General features: G+C 41.1%; 1 protein-coding gene across 1 annotated transcript in view; it reads right to left on the bottom strand.

Annotated features, from left to right (window-relative positions):
* Positions 1 to 7,678: 7,678 nt before the first annotated feature.
* Positions 7,679 to 16,867, bottom strand: part of VEGFD (vascular endothelial growth factor D) — a 30,752-nt gene continuing 21,563 nt past the window's right edge. The window contains exons 3-7 of the mRNA XM_040582683.1: positions 16,007 to 16,197; positions 13,571 to 13,719; positions 12,153 to 12,250; positions 9,844 to 10,039; positions 7,679 to 8,346 (exon numbers count right to left, since the gene is read on the bottom strand). Of these exons, the coding sequence (XP_040438617.1) occupies positions 8,220 to 8,346; positions 9,844 to 10,039; positions 12,153 to 12,250; positions 13,571 to 13,719; positions 16,007 to 16,197 (761 nt within the window). The 3' untranslated portion in view covers positions 7,679 to 8,219. The remainder of the gene's footprint in view (positions 8,347 to 9,843; positions 10,040 to 12,152; positions 12,251 to 13,570; positions 13,720 to 16,006; positions 16,198 to 16,867) is intronic.

Here is a 16,867-nt window from a genome sequence, read left to right as displayed (position 1 = left end):
ATTACAATTTGCTAAGATCTTACAGCAGTCTCTGATTGACTTACAAATATATGTACAATGTCCACTGAAGTAAAGAGTGCCTGATTAGATAAACAATGAGCAACCTTCTCTTGCCGGGAGCTAGAGAGTCCAAGTCCTGCTAATAGATCATAATTGCCTTGATGCCACTTTCCATGTGCGCCCAAAAGAAATCCGGTAAATTTAATAATAGTAGCATTCATCGGTTCCTGAACTTGATCTTTCAAACGCTGGTATTTCTTTAAATTTCCCTATAGCAGCATCTGTCAAAGATGTTGATTTACTTTCATACCCAGTTGTGATGTCAGGCTTCTAGTGGTCTGGGCTTGCACACAGTTCACATCTCTGTCCTTACCAGTACATGACAGCTGCCCACGGTGCATTGAGAGTTGCTGCAAATAATCCTCTTTTACATCACCTAGGTGTAAGTCATTCACCACTTCCATGCAGGGACCATTTTGGCACCTGAGCACCTGGTCTCAGGGTCCTTCCCAGTCCCTAGCAGGAGCGGTCATCACAAACAAAGCCTGGGTACTGCTTGTCTTCAGCCTTCTCAGCCGAGTCAGGGCTTCCTGAACGGGGCAGAAAAAAATCCTGGTCACACTACAAAGTGATGGCTGTGCTCTCCCTGCCATTTGCAATCCATCAGAAGGACTGGTTACCTTTGTACTGACAGACCTAAGGGATGTCTGTCCTGGAGCCAGTGTACGACCAGCATCAACCCTCTAACCAGTCATCCGACTAATTTGATGGAAATGCAGTTCTGCCCGTATCTGATCTGGATACAAACCAGATCTGGTATCAGTTATTACGAAGCCACAGCCTGTTAACCAGACTAGACTTTGTTTTACTTTTATTCCTCATCTGTACTAGAAAGCTGAGATAGTCTGTTTAGTTGCAGGTCTAAATTTCTGTTTCTGCAGCCTTGCAGCCACATCGAAGCACCTTAACATTCGTGCATCAGCTGTGTTAGAAGGTCTGTCTTAGAGGTCGTCTGTTTGTACCTTTAAGACTGTACCTGACAAACTCTTTTAAAAAATCCTGGGAACTTATATTGTAGTTAGTACAAACTGAAGTGCCAGAACTCTCGGTTGGGTTTCAGTATTAAAATGCTAACAAAATGGGCTTAACTGAAAGTTAAAGAAGTGTAAGTACTTCTTGTTGGAAGAAAAAATAAAGGTGCAGCAGCAACAGCAGATGGAGCTATTGGAAACTTTAAAATGCCTTTGTCCTGGCTGGGATGCAAAGTATTCTCAGCGCAAAGCTGGAGAACCAGCACCTGGTATGTGTTATTTCCTACTACTAATGCTCCTGCCACGCTGAACGTTGCTCCAGAATATATGCTGCAGGACATTATCAGTACTGTCCTCTGTGCTCATGATACCCGTTAGTGTAGTACCTGCCTGCTTTCTGTAGTTTGAATAAAAAGAACACTGAGTTTCTTCTAAAAACTAAACATGAACTATCCAATATTTTGATAGTTTATACCCAGATTTAAGCTCTAAAGCAAGAGTAATTAATTGTAATTATACTTTAAAATCCATGAAATGAAGCAAGGATTTCTTTACATTGATAGTGTTATTTAAGTTGATAACCTTGAGTACCTAAAGATAAAAAGAAGTTAAGGTCCGTGGAGGAAGCAGTAATTATTTTTTTTGACCGTTAGAATTGGGAAAGCTCAGAGGAGCTTCCAGGCCTGCAAACCCTTCTTAAGGTTTGGAATGGAAGCCACAGATTTCGAGCTTTGGACAGGTCGGAAACAAGTGCTCTGAGTTTAATTTAATTAGAGCAGTAGTAGAGCAGAGCAAGTTGGTAAGGTCTCCAGGGGACAAGTGGAGAGGCATAGGCATTATTAGCTGTGTAAACTTTAGGAGTGAGCTGTGGGTAGTTTTAAACTGTGATGCACAGAGAAACAGTAGATACAGAGAGACTGGATGGCTTTGAAGGGATTTACATGATATGCCTTCTTAACTGAGCTACAGGAAACTACTGCTGTTTATTGTGGAGACAATATTGATAAGTGTTGCACAGTTCTTGTAGAATATGTTGAGCTTTTCCTTGTGTTTCATCACTTGTGTAAGTTATTTTATTCTGAGTGAAGCGAAATAACCACTATGCAGCCATATCTGAGTGTTCGAACACAATTCTGAACAGTTAGCCCGTTCATAGGGAGTGAGAAATGCTCTCCCAAGAAAGAAAGAAGTGCAAAGGAGGCATGTGAGTGTGCTTAGACAGCAGGATCTGGGGTCAAGGGAAAGTTTTAGATAAATGCTTTGCCAATGAGTCACCTAACAGAAACCCATGGGTTGGTCTGGGTGTCTTGCGTCACCGTTTCACTTGTACCTGTGATACTAAGCCTTATGTTAGAGACACAGCACCAATTAAAAATACCACTTAGCAAAACAAGTGGGGCAGAAGACTAGGTGGAATGCTTCCTGTTTTATCTTCTTTTCTAGATGCTTGACTTGTAATATTTTTTATATAACTACAGTTATATTTTTAAATATATAGCATATAGTAATGCAAACTAGAAATTAAATCATTAAATCGTTGATTATTCAGCTATAAACATATTAGAGGTAGCTTTTGATGTTTAAAAAATGAAGCAGTTCATGCTAAGTCATGGATCCTCAATGCTGTCAACCTGAGAGGACTTTTCACATTCAGTACTATTGTGAAGTATGATAAAAGTGGAAACAAAGAAGGGTGTTAATGGCATAGAAGTCAAAATACAGGCCATGACAGCATCCTTTTATGCACTCATTTTGCTTTATTGGCTAAAGAAGCAGTTTCCTTTTAACTTAATTTAAAACAGACATTCTTCCCCCCAAGTGAAAAGTTTTTATTGAAGTTTTTGAGTAACTGCTGATGTAGGAGTCTGACAGAAATGAAATGAATGGTAGTACATCATTTATAACCACTGACTTGTTTGGTTTTTTAATGTAATCTGTAATAAATGAGAACATAGATTCACTTTTCCTGGTAGCCACCCTGTAGTTCCAGAGAGACTAGTTCACTCCATGAGTCAAGAATTAGAAGGTGACAACCTCTTTGATATTTTAAAGTTGAAATGCATTTATCAGTCATTTAGACAATACAAAGGAAACTGGCAGCTGAAGGAGCTTCCACAGATTTTGTTTTGGGTTTTCAAGGTTTCTCTTTTCTTTTTTTTACACTGCTGTAAAGCAAAATAACTCTTGATTTAAATAGCATAGTTCCTGGTTTGCAGTGGCATAAGAAAAGAAAAAACACCTCAAGTAGATTCCCATTTTTCTGGAATTTTTTTGGCTGGAAAACAGGAAGGGACCTAAAGAGTCCTTTGGACATCAGCTGGAGTTGATGCCCAAAGGATACATATAGATTTATGTGTTTGCAGTGTACATGAGTATGACAGGATTTATATATGGTCTGTCAACCTTCCTATGAATAATACTTGCTATAAGCAATGTCACAGTACATGACATACGATGGCTTTCCAAGTAAATGATAGCAATACTTCCAAGATTTGCTTGAATTTCTTCAGTGTCACTGGCAGTTTCTAAGATCACACATAACTCTGTCTTTCTAGAAGTCACGTACATTTTTTTGCAAGTAGATAAAGTTTTCCTGATTCTTTCAAATGCAGTGTGCTTATTTTGCTATTGTTCTTATTCAGACTTTTCCATTGCCCCCTCTCTGCAAAAAGCACATGCAAGTGAAAGAGAAGTCATGAAAACTGATGTTTTTAGAATCTTCATGTGAATTTATTCAGAATTAACAATTATTATTTAAGTATTCTCATTCTTGTTATACACATGAATATGTAGAGGCCATAATACAAATATTCCATAAAAGTCCTCCCTCACTATATAAAAATTAAGACACAATGTGACAGGAAGTTTTAGCATTATTATTCTGGCTATGAGATCTGTAAATCACGTCCATATGCTTAAAAAGCAAGTCACGCTGAACACAGTAATAAAAGGCATTTCAGACTTCAAAGAGAGTGTTCCTCCTCTGCTCAATAACCTTCCCTCTGAGAAGGTCATTTAGTCATAGGTTAAGAGTTAATGACATCAGTCAAAAAACAGATCTGCTGTGAATTTTACATGCCTCATTTAAGTCTTCTGAATTGTTATATTAAATCTCTGTTATTAAATTCTGAATCGATATGAAAGATAACATGAAACATTTCTATTGTAAAGTTTGTTGAATATTTTTGAATGGATCGAAGAGCCCAGAATTTCTCAAACAAAATAACATTATGAGTTTTTATAAATCCTCATCAAATTCTAATTATCTGCTCGTGTTTCCATCTCCACCCAGAACCTCCTTTTAGTCCTGGCTTTCCATGTGAAGGGTTCGTGGCTGTGCTACGTTGCTAGCAACATCCAGATCTTCTTGGGAGTGTGGCAATGAAGACCATCACACAGCCCTGGCAGTCACAGCGTTGTGCTTAAACTTGAGCTTTTCCACACGGTGAATGTTACAAATATGCAGTATATACTCTAGCTTTGGTAATTTCCTAATCATGCAGGAGGGTGGGATGGAAAAGAGCCGCACCCTGCAATGCAGAGACTGGCACAGGGCCTTGGGAGCAGATGATCTGCTGGGATGGGAAGTTGTTGTAAAAGAAAGCAGCTGTAAGATGCCTGTGCTGCAGAGTGCTGCACAAGTGCAGTCCAAGCAGTAGGTGGGTCAAGGCTTCAGAAGGTGGTAGTGCCATTCCCTATCCTTTCTTTGACAGGAGTCAACAGAAGAGGAAGAATGGCCAATGCCCATACTCAAACAATTAGTTTGTGGGGCTAGGGAAAGATATGTTCCTGCGCAGATCAGTGTGAATCTGGTCAATTCAGAGCTCTCGGGTGTCTGTGCTTTCCTGCCCAGGACAGTCTCATACATTAGGCAAAGTGGAAGGGGTTGCATCCATCACGTGGAGTTACAGGGAAAGGTAGAGGACTGCATCGCTATCCTGGTGTGTGTGGTGTCCTGCAGCATGGGACACCGGCGAGAGGCATCTCCTTCCCCTGCCAGCCCTGACACAGTGAGTCTGCTCACCTCCACCTTGTTTTGTGACCTGGTGGACCAGAGGCAACTGGGTGACAGATTCATGGATTAATGGAGAGAAAAGGAGTTGTGTGAGGTCCTGTGCTGCACCAGGAGAGAAGGAACTGAGGGTGAGGTAGTGTGCACGTACTCACATGTGTGCACACACCCCCAAGTCTGCTATCCTGCAAAGGTTTCAATGTGAGTTTTAACGTTGTGTACCAGAGTTGACAATCGTATTTGAAGCTCAAAAAAGTATATTCATAGGGCTTCTGGGAATTAGGGCTAAGAATCTCTAAGAAGCATGAAGGTTATAAACTAGATAAATACTTAATCATGCTGGCTGCTTAAGTCACTCTTGTTAGTGAGTGCCACCACAAGCAGTTTCCTTTTCTACCTTCACAGTAAGCCTAAGACCTGTTCTGAATGTGCTAGCTTTCTGGCACCTTGCTGCTGCAAAACAGAAATCCCTCACAGGTAAAAGAACATGTAGGGTATTAAATGTGAAATTAACACTGAATTTTATGTTGACCTTCAGGTGTGGTTTTGATGATCACACATTCTCTAGTTTGAGTGTGTTTCTATCAAAAATATTTACCTAAGCATTTAACAAAGTGATCTGCGAGAGTTAAGCACAAAATTTTGAGGTTGAGGGTTAAGTTCACCCAGAGGCTTAGGCTGGAAGAAGCCTATGGACACAGCAAGATCTCACTACTTCCCATTGGGTTGGATCTTCAGTCCTGAGTTAGACCTCCAGACACAGGTCAGTTTTTCAGTGGTTGAGGAAGGTGTGGAAACCTCAGAGCAGGGTTCACAGTGGTGGTGCTCAGCGATGGTACCTTTCTAGCCTGGGTAACCTGATGGCTATTGCACTCTCTTGGGAGTTTGGTGGCTCATGTTCAAATCCCCCTCTGCCTCAGTGAGAAAAGCATTTGAACATGGTTTTCAGCCCCTCAGTGACTGCTTTGTCTAAGAGTTCTCTGGAGCTGAAGCAGACATATTTGTCTCTCAGGTTGGAGCAGTTCTGTTTTGTAAAAAATAGTTAATATATTCAGTGGGCAGGACAGAAAACTGAGGAAGTCTCTACAGATCAACATCAACAAGACTCAGACGTAACTAATACAGGGTTCCAGCTGCTAAACTTCAATTTAAGAAAAGCTAGGAAATGCAAAAGCCTGAACTCTTTTTACAGAATTTAACTGTTTAAATACTATTGTATAGCTTCACACAAAGGTGTATTTTGTACTCCATATGCCTCTGGTGCCACCAGTTAAGTGTCTGGTTTGCCTTTGCGGCTCCCTGGCTTTCTGAGGAATGTGCTGATGGTGTAGCCTATCAGTAAGACAACCACGAGGTCAGGGTGTCCCCAGCTGAGCTAGGTGAGAAGTGATGGGGCAGTACATTCGTTTTATGAACCCTTGTATAGCTCAGGGACTTCACCCACCATGTACATATGTCTGAATGTAAAGCCTCTCAGAGCAGTGAGGGATATGTAGGAGTGTGCTTCTGCTGCCAGGCTGGTTCACCTGGTTTGCACTGGGGTCACGTACCCCTTCTTGTCCATGCAGAGTGCATGCTACTTGCATGTGGCCTTTTGCTCGAGAGGAAAACCTTCAGCACAAAGCCCAGTGCAGACCAGTAGGTTACCCTGCTGCAGAGGCTCCACCCAGTACACTCACAGGTCAGACTGTGTTGCTTGGTCAGAGGATGCCAGGCCAGTTCCCAACACAGATAACAAAGCCAGCCTGCTGGTATGTTTGCACAGATGGCTTAGGAAGTGCTCAGAGCAGTCACCCAGGGTCAAATCCTAAATACCTTACTCGGACAAAAGACATGTTAAATTGTTTGGTGCTTTGTCCAACAATTCAATCAATCATACAGTATTTGCTTCTAATTTTATTTTAGAGCTATCTATTTTTTCCCCTATATAAATATAAAAAATCTCAGATGCACATCAAAAAGCCATTTTCTATTCCCTGTGTTGTGTCAAGCTTTCCATCTTTGTAGCAGTTGTTTCATTTTCTCTGTTCCCTTCATTCACAGTGCAGCGTAGAACTGGAGGATTCAGCAGAGGGGAAAAAATGATTCAATCATCAAGACTATCACTTCCAGTTTAGGATTATTGCTCATAATATTTTCTCTGGGCTGGCTCAGCCCGGACTTCAGGGGCTCAGAAAATAATGCTGTTCCTGTACTTGATTGGTCTAAAACTGTTACTCAGGCCTCACACTTGAAAGGAATTTCAGTGCAAAGGAGATATTTTCGCAGTATGGTAAGCTGAAAGGAAAACCATCTTTCAGTGAATCGTACCTTTCCGAAAAATCACTGAAGAGTTAGTACAAGGGTGGCTGTTAAGAGTTAGTACAAGGGTGGCTGTTATCCCCTTAGGGAGATTAACATGCTACACCAGGAACAAATAAACAAATCACACATGGCTGTCAGGCAGATGTGGGAAAAATGACTCTTCTTTACTGAAACTATTGGATCGAGTGACCTTGTCTCGACCTGGGTTTGGGCAGAAGCCAGTCCCAGTGGGACAGACATAAGAAGGCTGTACTTGAGATGGCTTTGGGGTTTTGCTTATTTTTGTTTTGTTGGGCAGAGTTTTAAAATAACAGAGAAAAATGAAAACCACTCGAATAACTGATGTATTTATTTTCTTATATACACTTAAATATGGCACATCTGACAGTAGTTGTACAATAAACTCAAAATGATAATCAAAGCTGGACAGTAGATCAAATAACTCAGTGCTGAACGTATTAGAAGCCAAATCCTGCACACTGAATTTCTGAAGAAAGTTTCACCCAGGAGCTGCATTAGCTAAGGATTGGGAGGCTAAGATTATCTAGTCTCAATTTCTGAAAGACTGACTGGTGACTGTAACTCTATTACCAATATACCAGCTTCTTCTTCCACAACGTGACACTGAACTGGCACTTTCCACTCTTTCTCCCACGCAGCCAGCAATTCAGTGGTTGTTGTTACATCTTAGAGAACAATTACCAACGTCCCAGAGGATTCACCTGCAGTTAGTGATTACTCTAATAAATAAATGCAGACTGGATTCATTCTTCTACTATTAAGGTGGAAGATGTTCATGTTTACTATTGTTTGAAAGTCAGTGACAGCTACTTTGCAAAGCAGTGGATTTTCAGAGAACAGGGGAAGCTCAGTCAAGGAGTTTCTTTGCTTTGGGACCCATGAGAACCTCTTTTCTCCTTTGGACAACGACAGTGCCTGGAACACATTGGTTTTGCAGTTGGGCATGTTCTGGGTTGGGATGGACATTTGTCCTCACAGCTGTTAGATAAAGGAGGAAAAAGCAAAAAGAGAGAAGCATTGTAATTTAATTCTTCACTGTCACATTCTTCATTTTTATTTTTTTTTTTTATTACTGAACACTGCAATGCTCTCTGGACAACATTTGGGAAAGTGTTGACACCCTACAACACAGTGACACAAGACTTTGCTGCCTGACAGTTCTTGTCTACAGAAACATGTCTTGCTGTGGTCCATTTGTCCACAGTCACGACCTAAGTAATGCTTTCATTTCTTGAGAGCAGTGAGGTCCAGAGCGTCAGCACTGGCTAATGCTGCCCTCAGCTTCTGCAAAGTACCTTAGCTCACCTGATGCTTCAGCTTTGGTCCTCTAGGAATACTGGGTATAAAAGTCTGGCTTGAAAGTCCTATGTCCGGATCATAGAAATTTCTAGAAGCCAAACTCATTTAAACAAATGATTGCATTGATCGCCTCCCACCTGTCTGAAACACATAAATGACCAAGTCTCTCATGCTCACTTTAATCTCTGGTGATTCTTTTTAGCTATTTTTATACTTGTTGTCAACGATTTTACGCTTGTCCTTATTTTCAAAACTGAGCCTAAAGGTGCAAAGGTTACTTCTTCCACAGCTGCTTCTCCATGAGGGAACCTACAGAGTCTATGAGAATGGACCCTGTGGGTGACCATTCAGTGAAGTGCAGCTCTGCTGAGGTACCCAGGGAAATTGGATGCTGACTGGCCATGGATAAACTTTCAGACCAAGCTACTGCATGCTCCTGGGTCTTTATGTGAACTACAGCTTTCTGAGAAATTTGAAAAATAAACTAATGCATGAAAACAGGTAATTTAAGAGGGCATTTTCTAAGTTTTGGCAAAGGAACCTCAAAACTAGTTACACAAAAGGATTACGGAAATGCATGAAGTATAACAGCCCCAGAACAACTGTCCTGCTTCTCAGTGGAATCAGAGCTGATTGAGTGGGTTTGTATGTGTCCAAAATTGCATTAGCTGTAGAAAATCACTTGCTCTGAGGACAAAGTGAATAAGGAATGTGGTGTGTGGTGTGTGTGCCAGCTGAGGGGGCCTTTGTCCCTGCATGTCCATGAGACTGCATTCAGCTGTCACACAGAACACAGGATGGGTTCTGCCTACCTACAAATGCAAAACTCTGTATCTCACTGTAAATCCCGTGTCACACACTAATTTCATTTGTGGCACGTTTTTAACCATCACTCCCTTAAGACTGGGGGGGCGGGGGGAAGGGGGATAGGAATAATATTGGTAGTTGAATAGCATCCTTGTCCAGATTTCTTTTAAATATGTTAATTAAATAAACCTTAGACTCCTTCTGTGAGGTAAATATAGTAAATATCTCTGTTATTATTATCTCCTTAACTGCAGCAAGGTGTTTTATCATGGGTGGACCTCCTAGCTAATTCAGCACTTGCACCTCCCACATCTATGCAAGCTAATTCAGATCTTGTAGCTTAGACACTGAATGACAAGGAGCACTTACCTGCAGGTTTCAGCGTGAAATATCTTGTGTTTTAGAGCACAGCTCTCCTGGCTCTCCCTACACAAATAGCAGCTGCAGTTCTCTTTACTTTGAAAAAAATCTGTGGGACACTTCTGTCTACAGATGCATTCACAATTTTCTTCATCAAATTCCATATGTTGTCCACACATAGCCAGCTCAGCTAGAGGAGGGAGTCCTGCAATAGCACACACATCTTTTAGCAGTAAGCTTTAAATCTCTAAATCCTGCTTTTGAAGAGACTAACTCTTTCTTTGCAATCACTAGGACTCACACATGTACTCACTCCCAGATAGATTCTAGTCTTCAGAATTTCTGTGGTAAATTACAGTGCAGAAAAAGACTTGGGAGGATTAGGTTGATTATTTCACTTATTGTAATTCTGCTTTTTCTTGTGGGTTGAACCCTGTAGAAAAATACTTTATTTTTGGGCTGTATATTAAAAGATCCTGGCATTACCTTTTGGAATACAAGATTCTTTACTGGAGAGCAGGTTTAAAAAAAAAAAAAAAACAACAAAACAAACAAAACAAACAAACAAAAAAAAACCAACTCAAAAAGGATTTCATTGATACCCATGACAAAAACGCACATTCATGCAAACTGTGACACTCGTCACTCAATGTACTTCATTATCCATATGCTGCAGAAGGTTTGCAAGAGTAATGCTGTGTCTAGTAAGGTGCGAGCTGGTGTAGTGCTTCCGTAAGGAGCATGTGCACACTTGTCAGTTAAAGATAGAAGAAAGTACTTTGTTTCAGAAACAAAACCCCAGCCAAGTGAATGCACTGTCTAATACTTCATCTATCTTCCCTCAAAATACACATCTGGAGTACAAAATGAAGCTAATCCTAGCAAAAAAGGAACACATTTTGTGAAAGCTTTATTAAAATGCTAGCAGCACATCTCCGGTTAAAGGTCATGGCATGTGATGTGTCATTGGGAAGGTAATTTCCTGTAGGTTTACAATTAGGTCTTGGATTTAACCTATGGAATGTGGAATGTAACCTGCATCCGTGACCTCTGCAGCCTGAGCTCTGATCTCAGTGGCCAGAAAAGGCTTACACATTACTTGAAAGAAACCTTCATTATTATTTACTCAGTGCTGGAAAATCAATATCCAGACAGAATAAAACCTAAGTCCTATTGGAAGGGAGGAGGAATCTGCCCCAAATTCTTGGAAGACAAACCCCTTCCTTGGGGTGATAAAGGTTGGCATGCGTGAAGTGGTGTAGAGTGTTTTGGTCTCACTTTATTTCAACCTCAAAGATAGATTTTAAGTTATTTTGTCCCAGTCACTGCCAAACACGATGTACTTCAGAGAACGATATTTTATCTGAGGAAATATTGAGTCTATGTCAACGAAAGCTATAATTCAACAAGTCACAGATTTTAGTGCCCCAGGCTGACCTTACACAACTCTAAGTTAAGAGGACACGGACTGTTCACAGTCCTTTGGACTTACTCTGAAATATAGAGTATTAATCCTTTAATGAGTGAAAAATCTAACTTGAGCTTACCTTCCTAACCAGAGTGAGAACAGATCCTACAGAAACCACTATGCAACTGATCTCTTGCTTATTAACATTAGGAGATTGTAAGCAACAGACCAGTTTATGAGGTTATTTAGTTTTATTTTAGCTTGCTAGTCTAGGAATTGCTTGCCAGCTTGCTTTTATTGTTGCCTTGGATGGTCTGTTCTTTTGCTTGCTGCATGTAGGTTAAACCACAAAGGCAAGGTTCACTTCATTCTGTGTCCATCTTCTCTAGTGCTATGATAATTTTATTTTGACCAGTACAATTTCCTGAGAAAAACGATTTAAAAAAAAACCTTTATACAGGACGTGGAGAAATTTTAACTTCTCTTGATGTGTACTTCTAGGAAGTGTCTTTAGATTTACACAGTTACCCCCTAGAATAGTTCCTGCAAATTTCTTTGACAGATTAAAGTTTTGCAGAAAAAGCAGAGGGATAATGGAAGTAGTGAACACTTCTACAAATTTTACCCTCTTCCGTTTCCTTCCACAGACCTGAAAGGGTATACATGTGTGCCTCTGGGTATGTGTGACATACAGGTTTGAAAAGCTTCCTAAACTTAAGACTATAATAAAAAGTAGTCAAATACTTTGTGTTTATTTTCAGGTGAGTTTCTACACCATAAGCCAAGTCTGTCTAGGGATGTGGAGTCAAAAATGTAACTCTTTCAATGAAAAATTGGGACAAACCCAAAATGGAACATAAGCAGCCTGGAGATAGTAATCAAAAATGTCCGTTTGTATTTTCATCTTTACCTTCTCGTCTGTTGGGGTGCTGTACATCTACAACACATTCACATTTGTCACTATCCCAGATCCATCCATTATGACAAAGTTTGTTGGTAAAGGGGCAGCTAGAAGGAAAAAAAAAAAACCAACCACACAAAGAAAAGATAAGAATTAAAAAAAATATATAAATTAGAAGCATCAGTGTAATCATTTGGCAAAATGAGCCTGCTAGTATGCTGAGTCTGCCACTTGTACTATGTGAAGGTATGGCATCAGTGTGCATTACAGCTGCAAAAGAAAACCTTGGGACTGGATGGTTTTGCTGGTAAGGGTCAGCTGTCCAGCTCCCAGCAACTAGAAGGAACAGGTACAGCACCTATTTCAGATACATCCTTGAGGAAACAGCTACAATTTTGCAGCTCCACTTTTACATAAAACAGCTCTACCCCACCCAGGGTAGTCTTTGTTTTACAGTATTCATGCCATGAAACTATTCAATTTCTCCACGATGCCAGAAAGTGCAGCTCCACTTCAAATTTGTCCATACTTGAGGATGTACAGTGGACCGTTTACAAGGTCAGAGAGGCCAGTTTGACTTTTAGGCACTTTGCTCTCGAGGGGAACTCATAAACTGGAAGAAGGCTTAGGTTCTTCTGTATTTGTGTCGGAAGAGGATTCATAGCGGCCAGCAGGCTTTGTGAGGGCCGGAGTGACTTTGCTGAAATGCCACCTCTCCCCCAGCCCAGATGTCTAACTGAAAGGCAGTTATGGGGGCAACCCTACGTGCAGGGCTAGACAGAGACATCTGAGCTGACTTTCAATGACGTGTTCAAGCTATCTGTGTTTCTAGAGTCTTTGTTAAATTAACATAGCCTGTTCTCACCAGGACTACAAGTTTTTTTTACCGTATTTTGGAGTTAGATGTGAGATCACTTTTCTCCAGCCAATGAGCCTGAGAGTTGAAAACCAGGGTTGGACCAGAAAGTGAAAAGCCACAATTCACGTTGATTCAGATCCAACGTGCCATGAGGTATGGCAGAGGGCTTTAGCTTGAGCACAGCACTCTGTGTGCCCTGGCTAAATATTGCGTGATCAGAGTTGCTCGTGTTAGGTTGAAAAAGTCTATGCACATATACTCAAACATGCTCCAGTAGAACATATTGCTAATACGTGCACTCTGAGTCCCTGCTCAAGCACCTGAATGTCTTAATGACTCCAGATGCTGCTAAACTAGCTTGCTGTTTGTTGAATTCTGATGTCCATTCACTTGAAATTCACCAGGTTTAGCTGAAGCTTTCTAACCCCAAGTGATAATCATATTATTTGGAAAAACTGTTAGGATACCAGAAAGTGAATGGATACTATAATGGCCAGATCAGGACAAAATAGTTTTCATACTTTGGACCACACAACATGTGTAGGAGTTTCTAAAGGAGGGAACTTACCCATCTTCTTCTGGGTACTGGACAGATCTTCGTATGATGGTGTACTGATGGCGCGGAGTATTTGATAGACACTTACAGGCTGTGTGATTGGCAATTTTGATTGGCACGGGCTCAGGAACGCTTGTCAAGGGAACTGAGATCTCAAAGAGCTAGGTGGGTGAAATAACATTTATTTTTCAGTTTCCATTATACAGTTAATATTTGGACTTATAAATCTTATTCTTTGCCACCATTTTTCCCACCCTTACTCCTTTCTAGATACGGTTACTATAGGTATAAATGAGCAGGTATGCCCACTAAGGTAGGAACTTGCCAAAACAGTAGTCCCAGTGCTGTATTACCAGCGATTAAACACCCAAGACCATTCAAAATCGTCTGCAAACACACTCAAAAGACTTTTCTGGATGCTAGGGCCAAATGGAAAAGATATAGGCGATGGGAACTCTGTTCTCAGTTATATCTCAACCACTTAGGGAGACAGCTACTTAACTGTCCTAGGGTGTAATCACAGCATGCATCTTTAGGAGTCTTACTTAACCTCCACCCCCTCTTCCAAGAGGGAAGAAATGGGAATAAATAGAAGAGAGTTAATTTATTTTGCTTCGGCTGGGTTCCAGCAGGGAACCACCCTGAAAGCGTTTCTTTGTGGACGATAGCAGGAGCCTAAGGAGCCAAGCAGCCTACCTTCAGTGCATGAGAATTGTTTAGGGCAATCCGAGTAGCCTTGTGGAAGCCCTGGTTCCTTGGCAGCTACCTGTGGGAGCTGTTGAAGTGACCCACACCCTCTCTGCCCCCCCCCAGCCAGCTTCCTTCCCATGGAAGCCAAAACATAGGGACATCTCTGTGTGCCAGCATGTCTTGGCTTAATGCTGCATCCACATGCAGGGACTGAGTATTCCTAAGCCAAACTGCTTAGATATTTAAAGTTAGGTGTCACACTGTCTAACTTTAGGTGGCATGAATATCCTTCAGTGGATATTCATTACCAAAAAAACCCCCAAACCAACCCCACACGCTTTCACTAATATGGGAGCAACCCCATTCATTTTAGAGGAGTAAATCTGGACTGATGGTGATGTGTCCAGTAGTGGAACTTATCTGAGGGCTTTTGAGGGAATTGTTATTTTGAAGGATGCTAAAGGAATGTTACACGCTGCAAAACTGCAGGTTTTCAGCAAACTTATGAACTGCTCCTCCAAAACCACATAAATAAATAAATACTTTTTACCCTGACCTAGCTCCCTGAGCATATCAGATGTCTTTTATGTGTGGCCAACCACTCATAATAGCTTTCTTCTGTTGTGGAATAAAAGCAATTAATGAACATTGACACAACAAAAATGGGCCCTGATTTGTTTTACTCCAGCTCTATTCCAGTACAACCAGACATAGTGGAATTACATTCCAACAAACCTGAAACAGATACAGAAGTGAATTTGACCTGCTTCCCATGAGGACTTCAATTTTATTTTTAAAACAGCCGCCCTTGATCTTTGTTCTGATTTTTAAAAAAGCCTATTTCATAAGTAGAATTTAATGTATTACTCCAAGTCAAAAGGTGTTATCACTGTAAGTAGGGATGCACAAGGTGAAGATTCATCAGAAAGGAGCAGTTTCCTGTCCTCCTTCTGTAGGTATGAACACAGATGGTTCCGTCTGTAAGGCTGATTGAAAGTACTAAACTTGGAGCTCTGCTCGCCCACCCACTGGAGCAAGATGGCTCTGTACGTAGACACTAGAGGGAGTCTACAGAAAGAAGCTCTCTGGCTACTCTCTGTATCCTCGCTTTTTGGCGCTGGTCATTAACACAGATATTTGTCACCTGTTGCACCTAAGCAGTAACTGACTACGGGTTTAAACTTTTTTTTTCAAAGTAGCTTGTGATTTGGGACATTTAGATCCTGAGGCATTCAGATTGAGAGCGTCTGGTGTCTCCTGCTGAAAATGTCTCCGCTTTAGGCTCGCAAAACTGCCCATCCAAAATTATTAGCCAGCCCTTTTGGCATTGACGACAATTTTGAAAATGCAGTGCTTGGACTCCTGGCCTCACACGGCACAATTTCTCAGAGTTTCTCTTAATCCTTTGGTGCAGGGGATACCCATAAGCCAATATTCTCAAGAAGCCCCAGGTCCAAGTAACAATATATTAAAGAAGAATTAAACTCCTTAATATAATGGGAGCCTACGGTCACTTTCTCAGGGCCTGATTTTCCATCTTTACACATACATATCCATTTTTTATTATGCAAATGAATGTAAAATGCTATTATTGCACATGTCTGCATTCAGTCCACATGGATAAAAATTAAATCTTCAGTTTGTTATGATAGTGCAGACAGATGTTTCATAACAGGATTTCAGAAACCATACATTCTTCTTCCCCTCACTTCTTGGAGAGCCAGGGTAAAACCAAAACAGATGAATAGTCTCATTTACCGTTTTTGACACGTAAGTTGTACTTGTATTCATGCAGCTCAGACTCTCCTCATTGCAGCAGCCTCCACATCTGAACACATTCACACAGGGAGGCTTGAAAAATTTGTTGGTTGTTGTACCCAGCTCTTTGGCAACTTCCACACAGGTTTCCCTTGGCACGCATTGAGTCTTTTGCCATTCCTCATCTATGACTGGAGAAAACACCATTTGTATGAGCAATCATGGCAAAGCTAAACCTTTGATTAGTGAAGCAGAAGCATTATATAAATAAAAATGAAGTGCTGGCAGGCCATTTGCACTTACTTGGATCGATTTGCACTTACTTGGATTGATCTAAGCACCAGAGAGAGTCTGAATGCAAGATTATCCCAGTAACTTACACCAGCTGCACTGGCACAGAGGTCGGTGTATTTATCCGCCTTTAGCTTCCAACATGGATGACCAAAATCTCCATTAATTCCAGTGGGTTAAACAGAGCTGCATCTATTTTCCCTAGCTGAGAGTCAGCTCCACAGTGTCTATCTGACAAAACTGTCCACACCCTGTCCTCGTACTCTCCAGGGCCGACCTCCTTACTGCCATTTTATCCTCTCTTTGTGTATACCCCACCACAGACTTAGCAGACCCTGGGCCTGACTGAAAAGCACATTAATGATTAACAGATTCTGGTCAGAGAGTATTAATACTCCTACTGGATGTCAGCCAGTAAGCACCGTTCCCAAAATGTCTAATGAAATCCAAGACAAACATTCTCACACCTCAGTACCATCAGGGGGTTCAAGTCTGAATAACAAGAATATGAATTCAAGCATGATTTATCTACTCAAAACACTGTGGCATCTTTCAAATACTGAATTGCTA

The sequence above is a fragment of the Falco naumanni genome, chromosome 2, assembly GCF_017639655.2.
Source record: "Falco naumanni isolate bFalNau1 chromosome 2, bFalNau1.pat, whole genome shotgun sequence".
Classification (NCBI taxonomy): Eukaryota; Metazoa; Chordata; class Aves; order Falconiformes; family Falconidae; genus Falco; species Falco naumanni.
The sequence above is the reverse complement of the archived record's forward strand: the minus strand, read 5'-3'. Positions and strand labels throughout refer to the sequence as shown.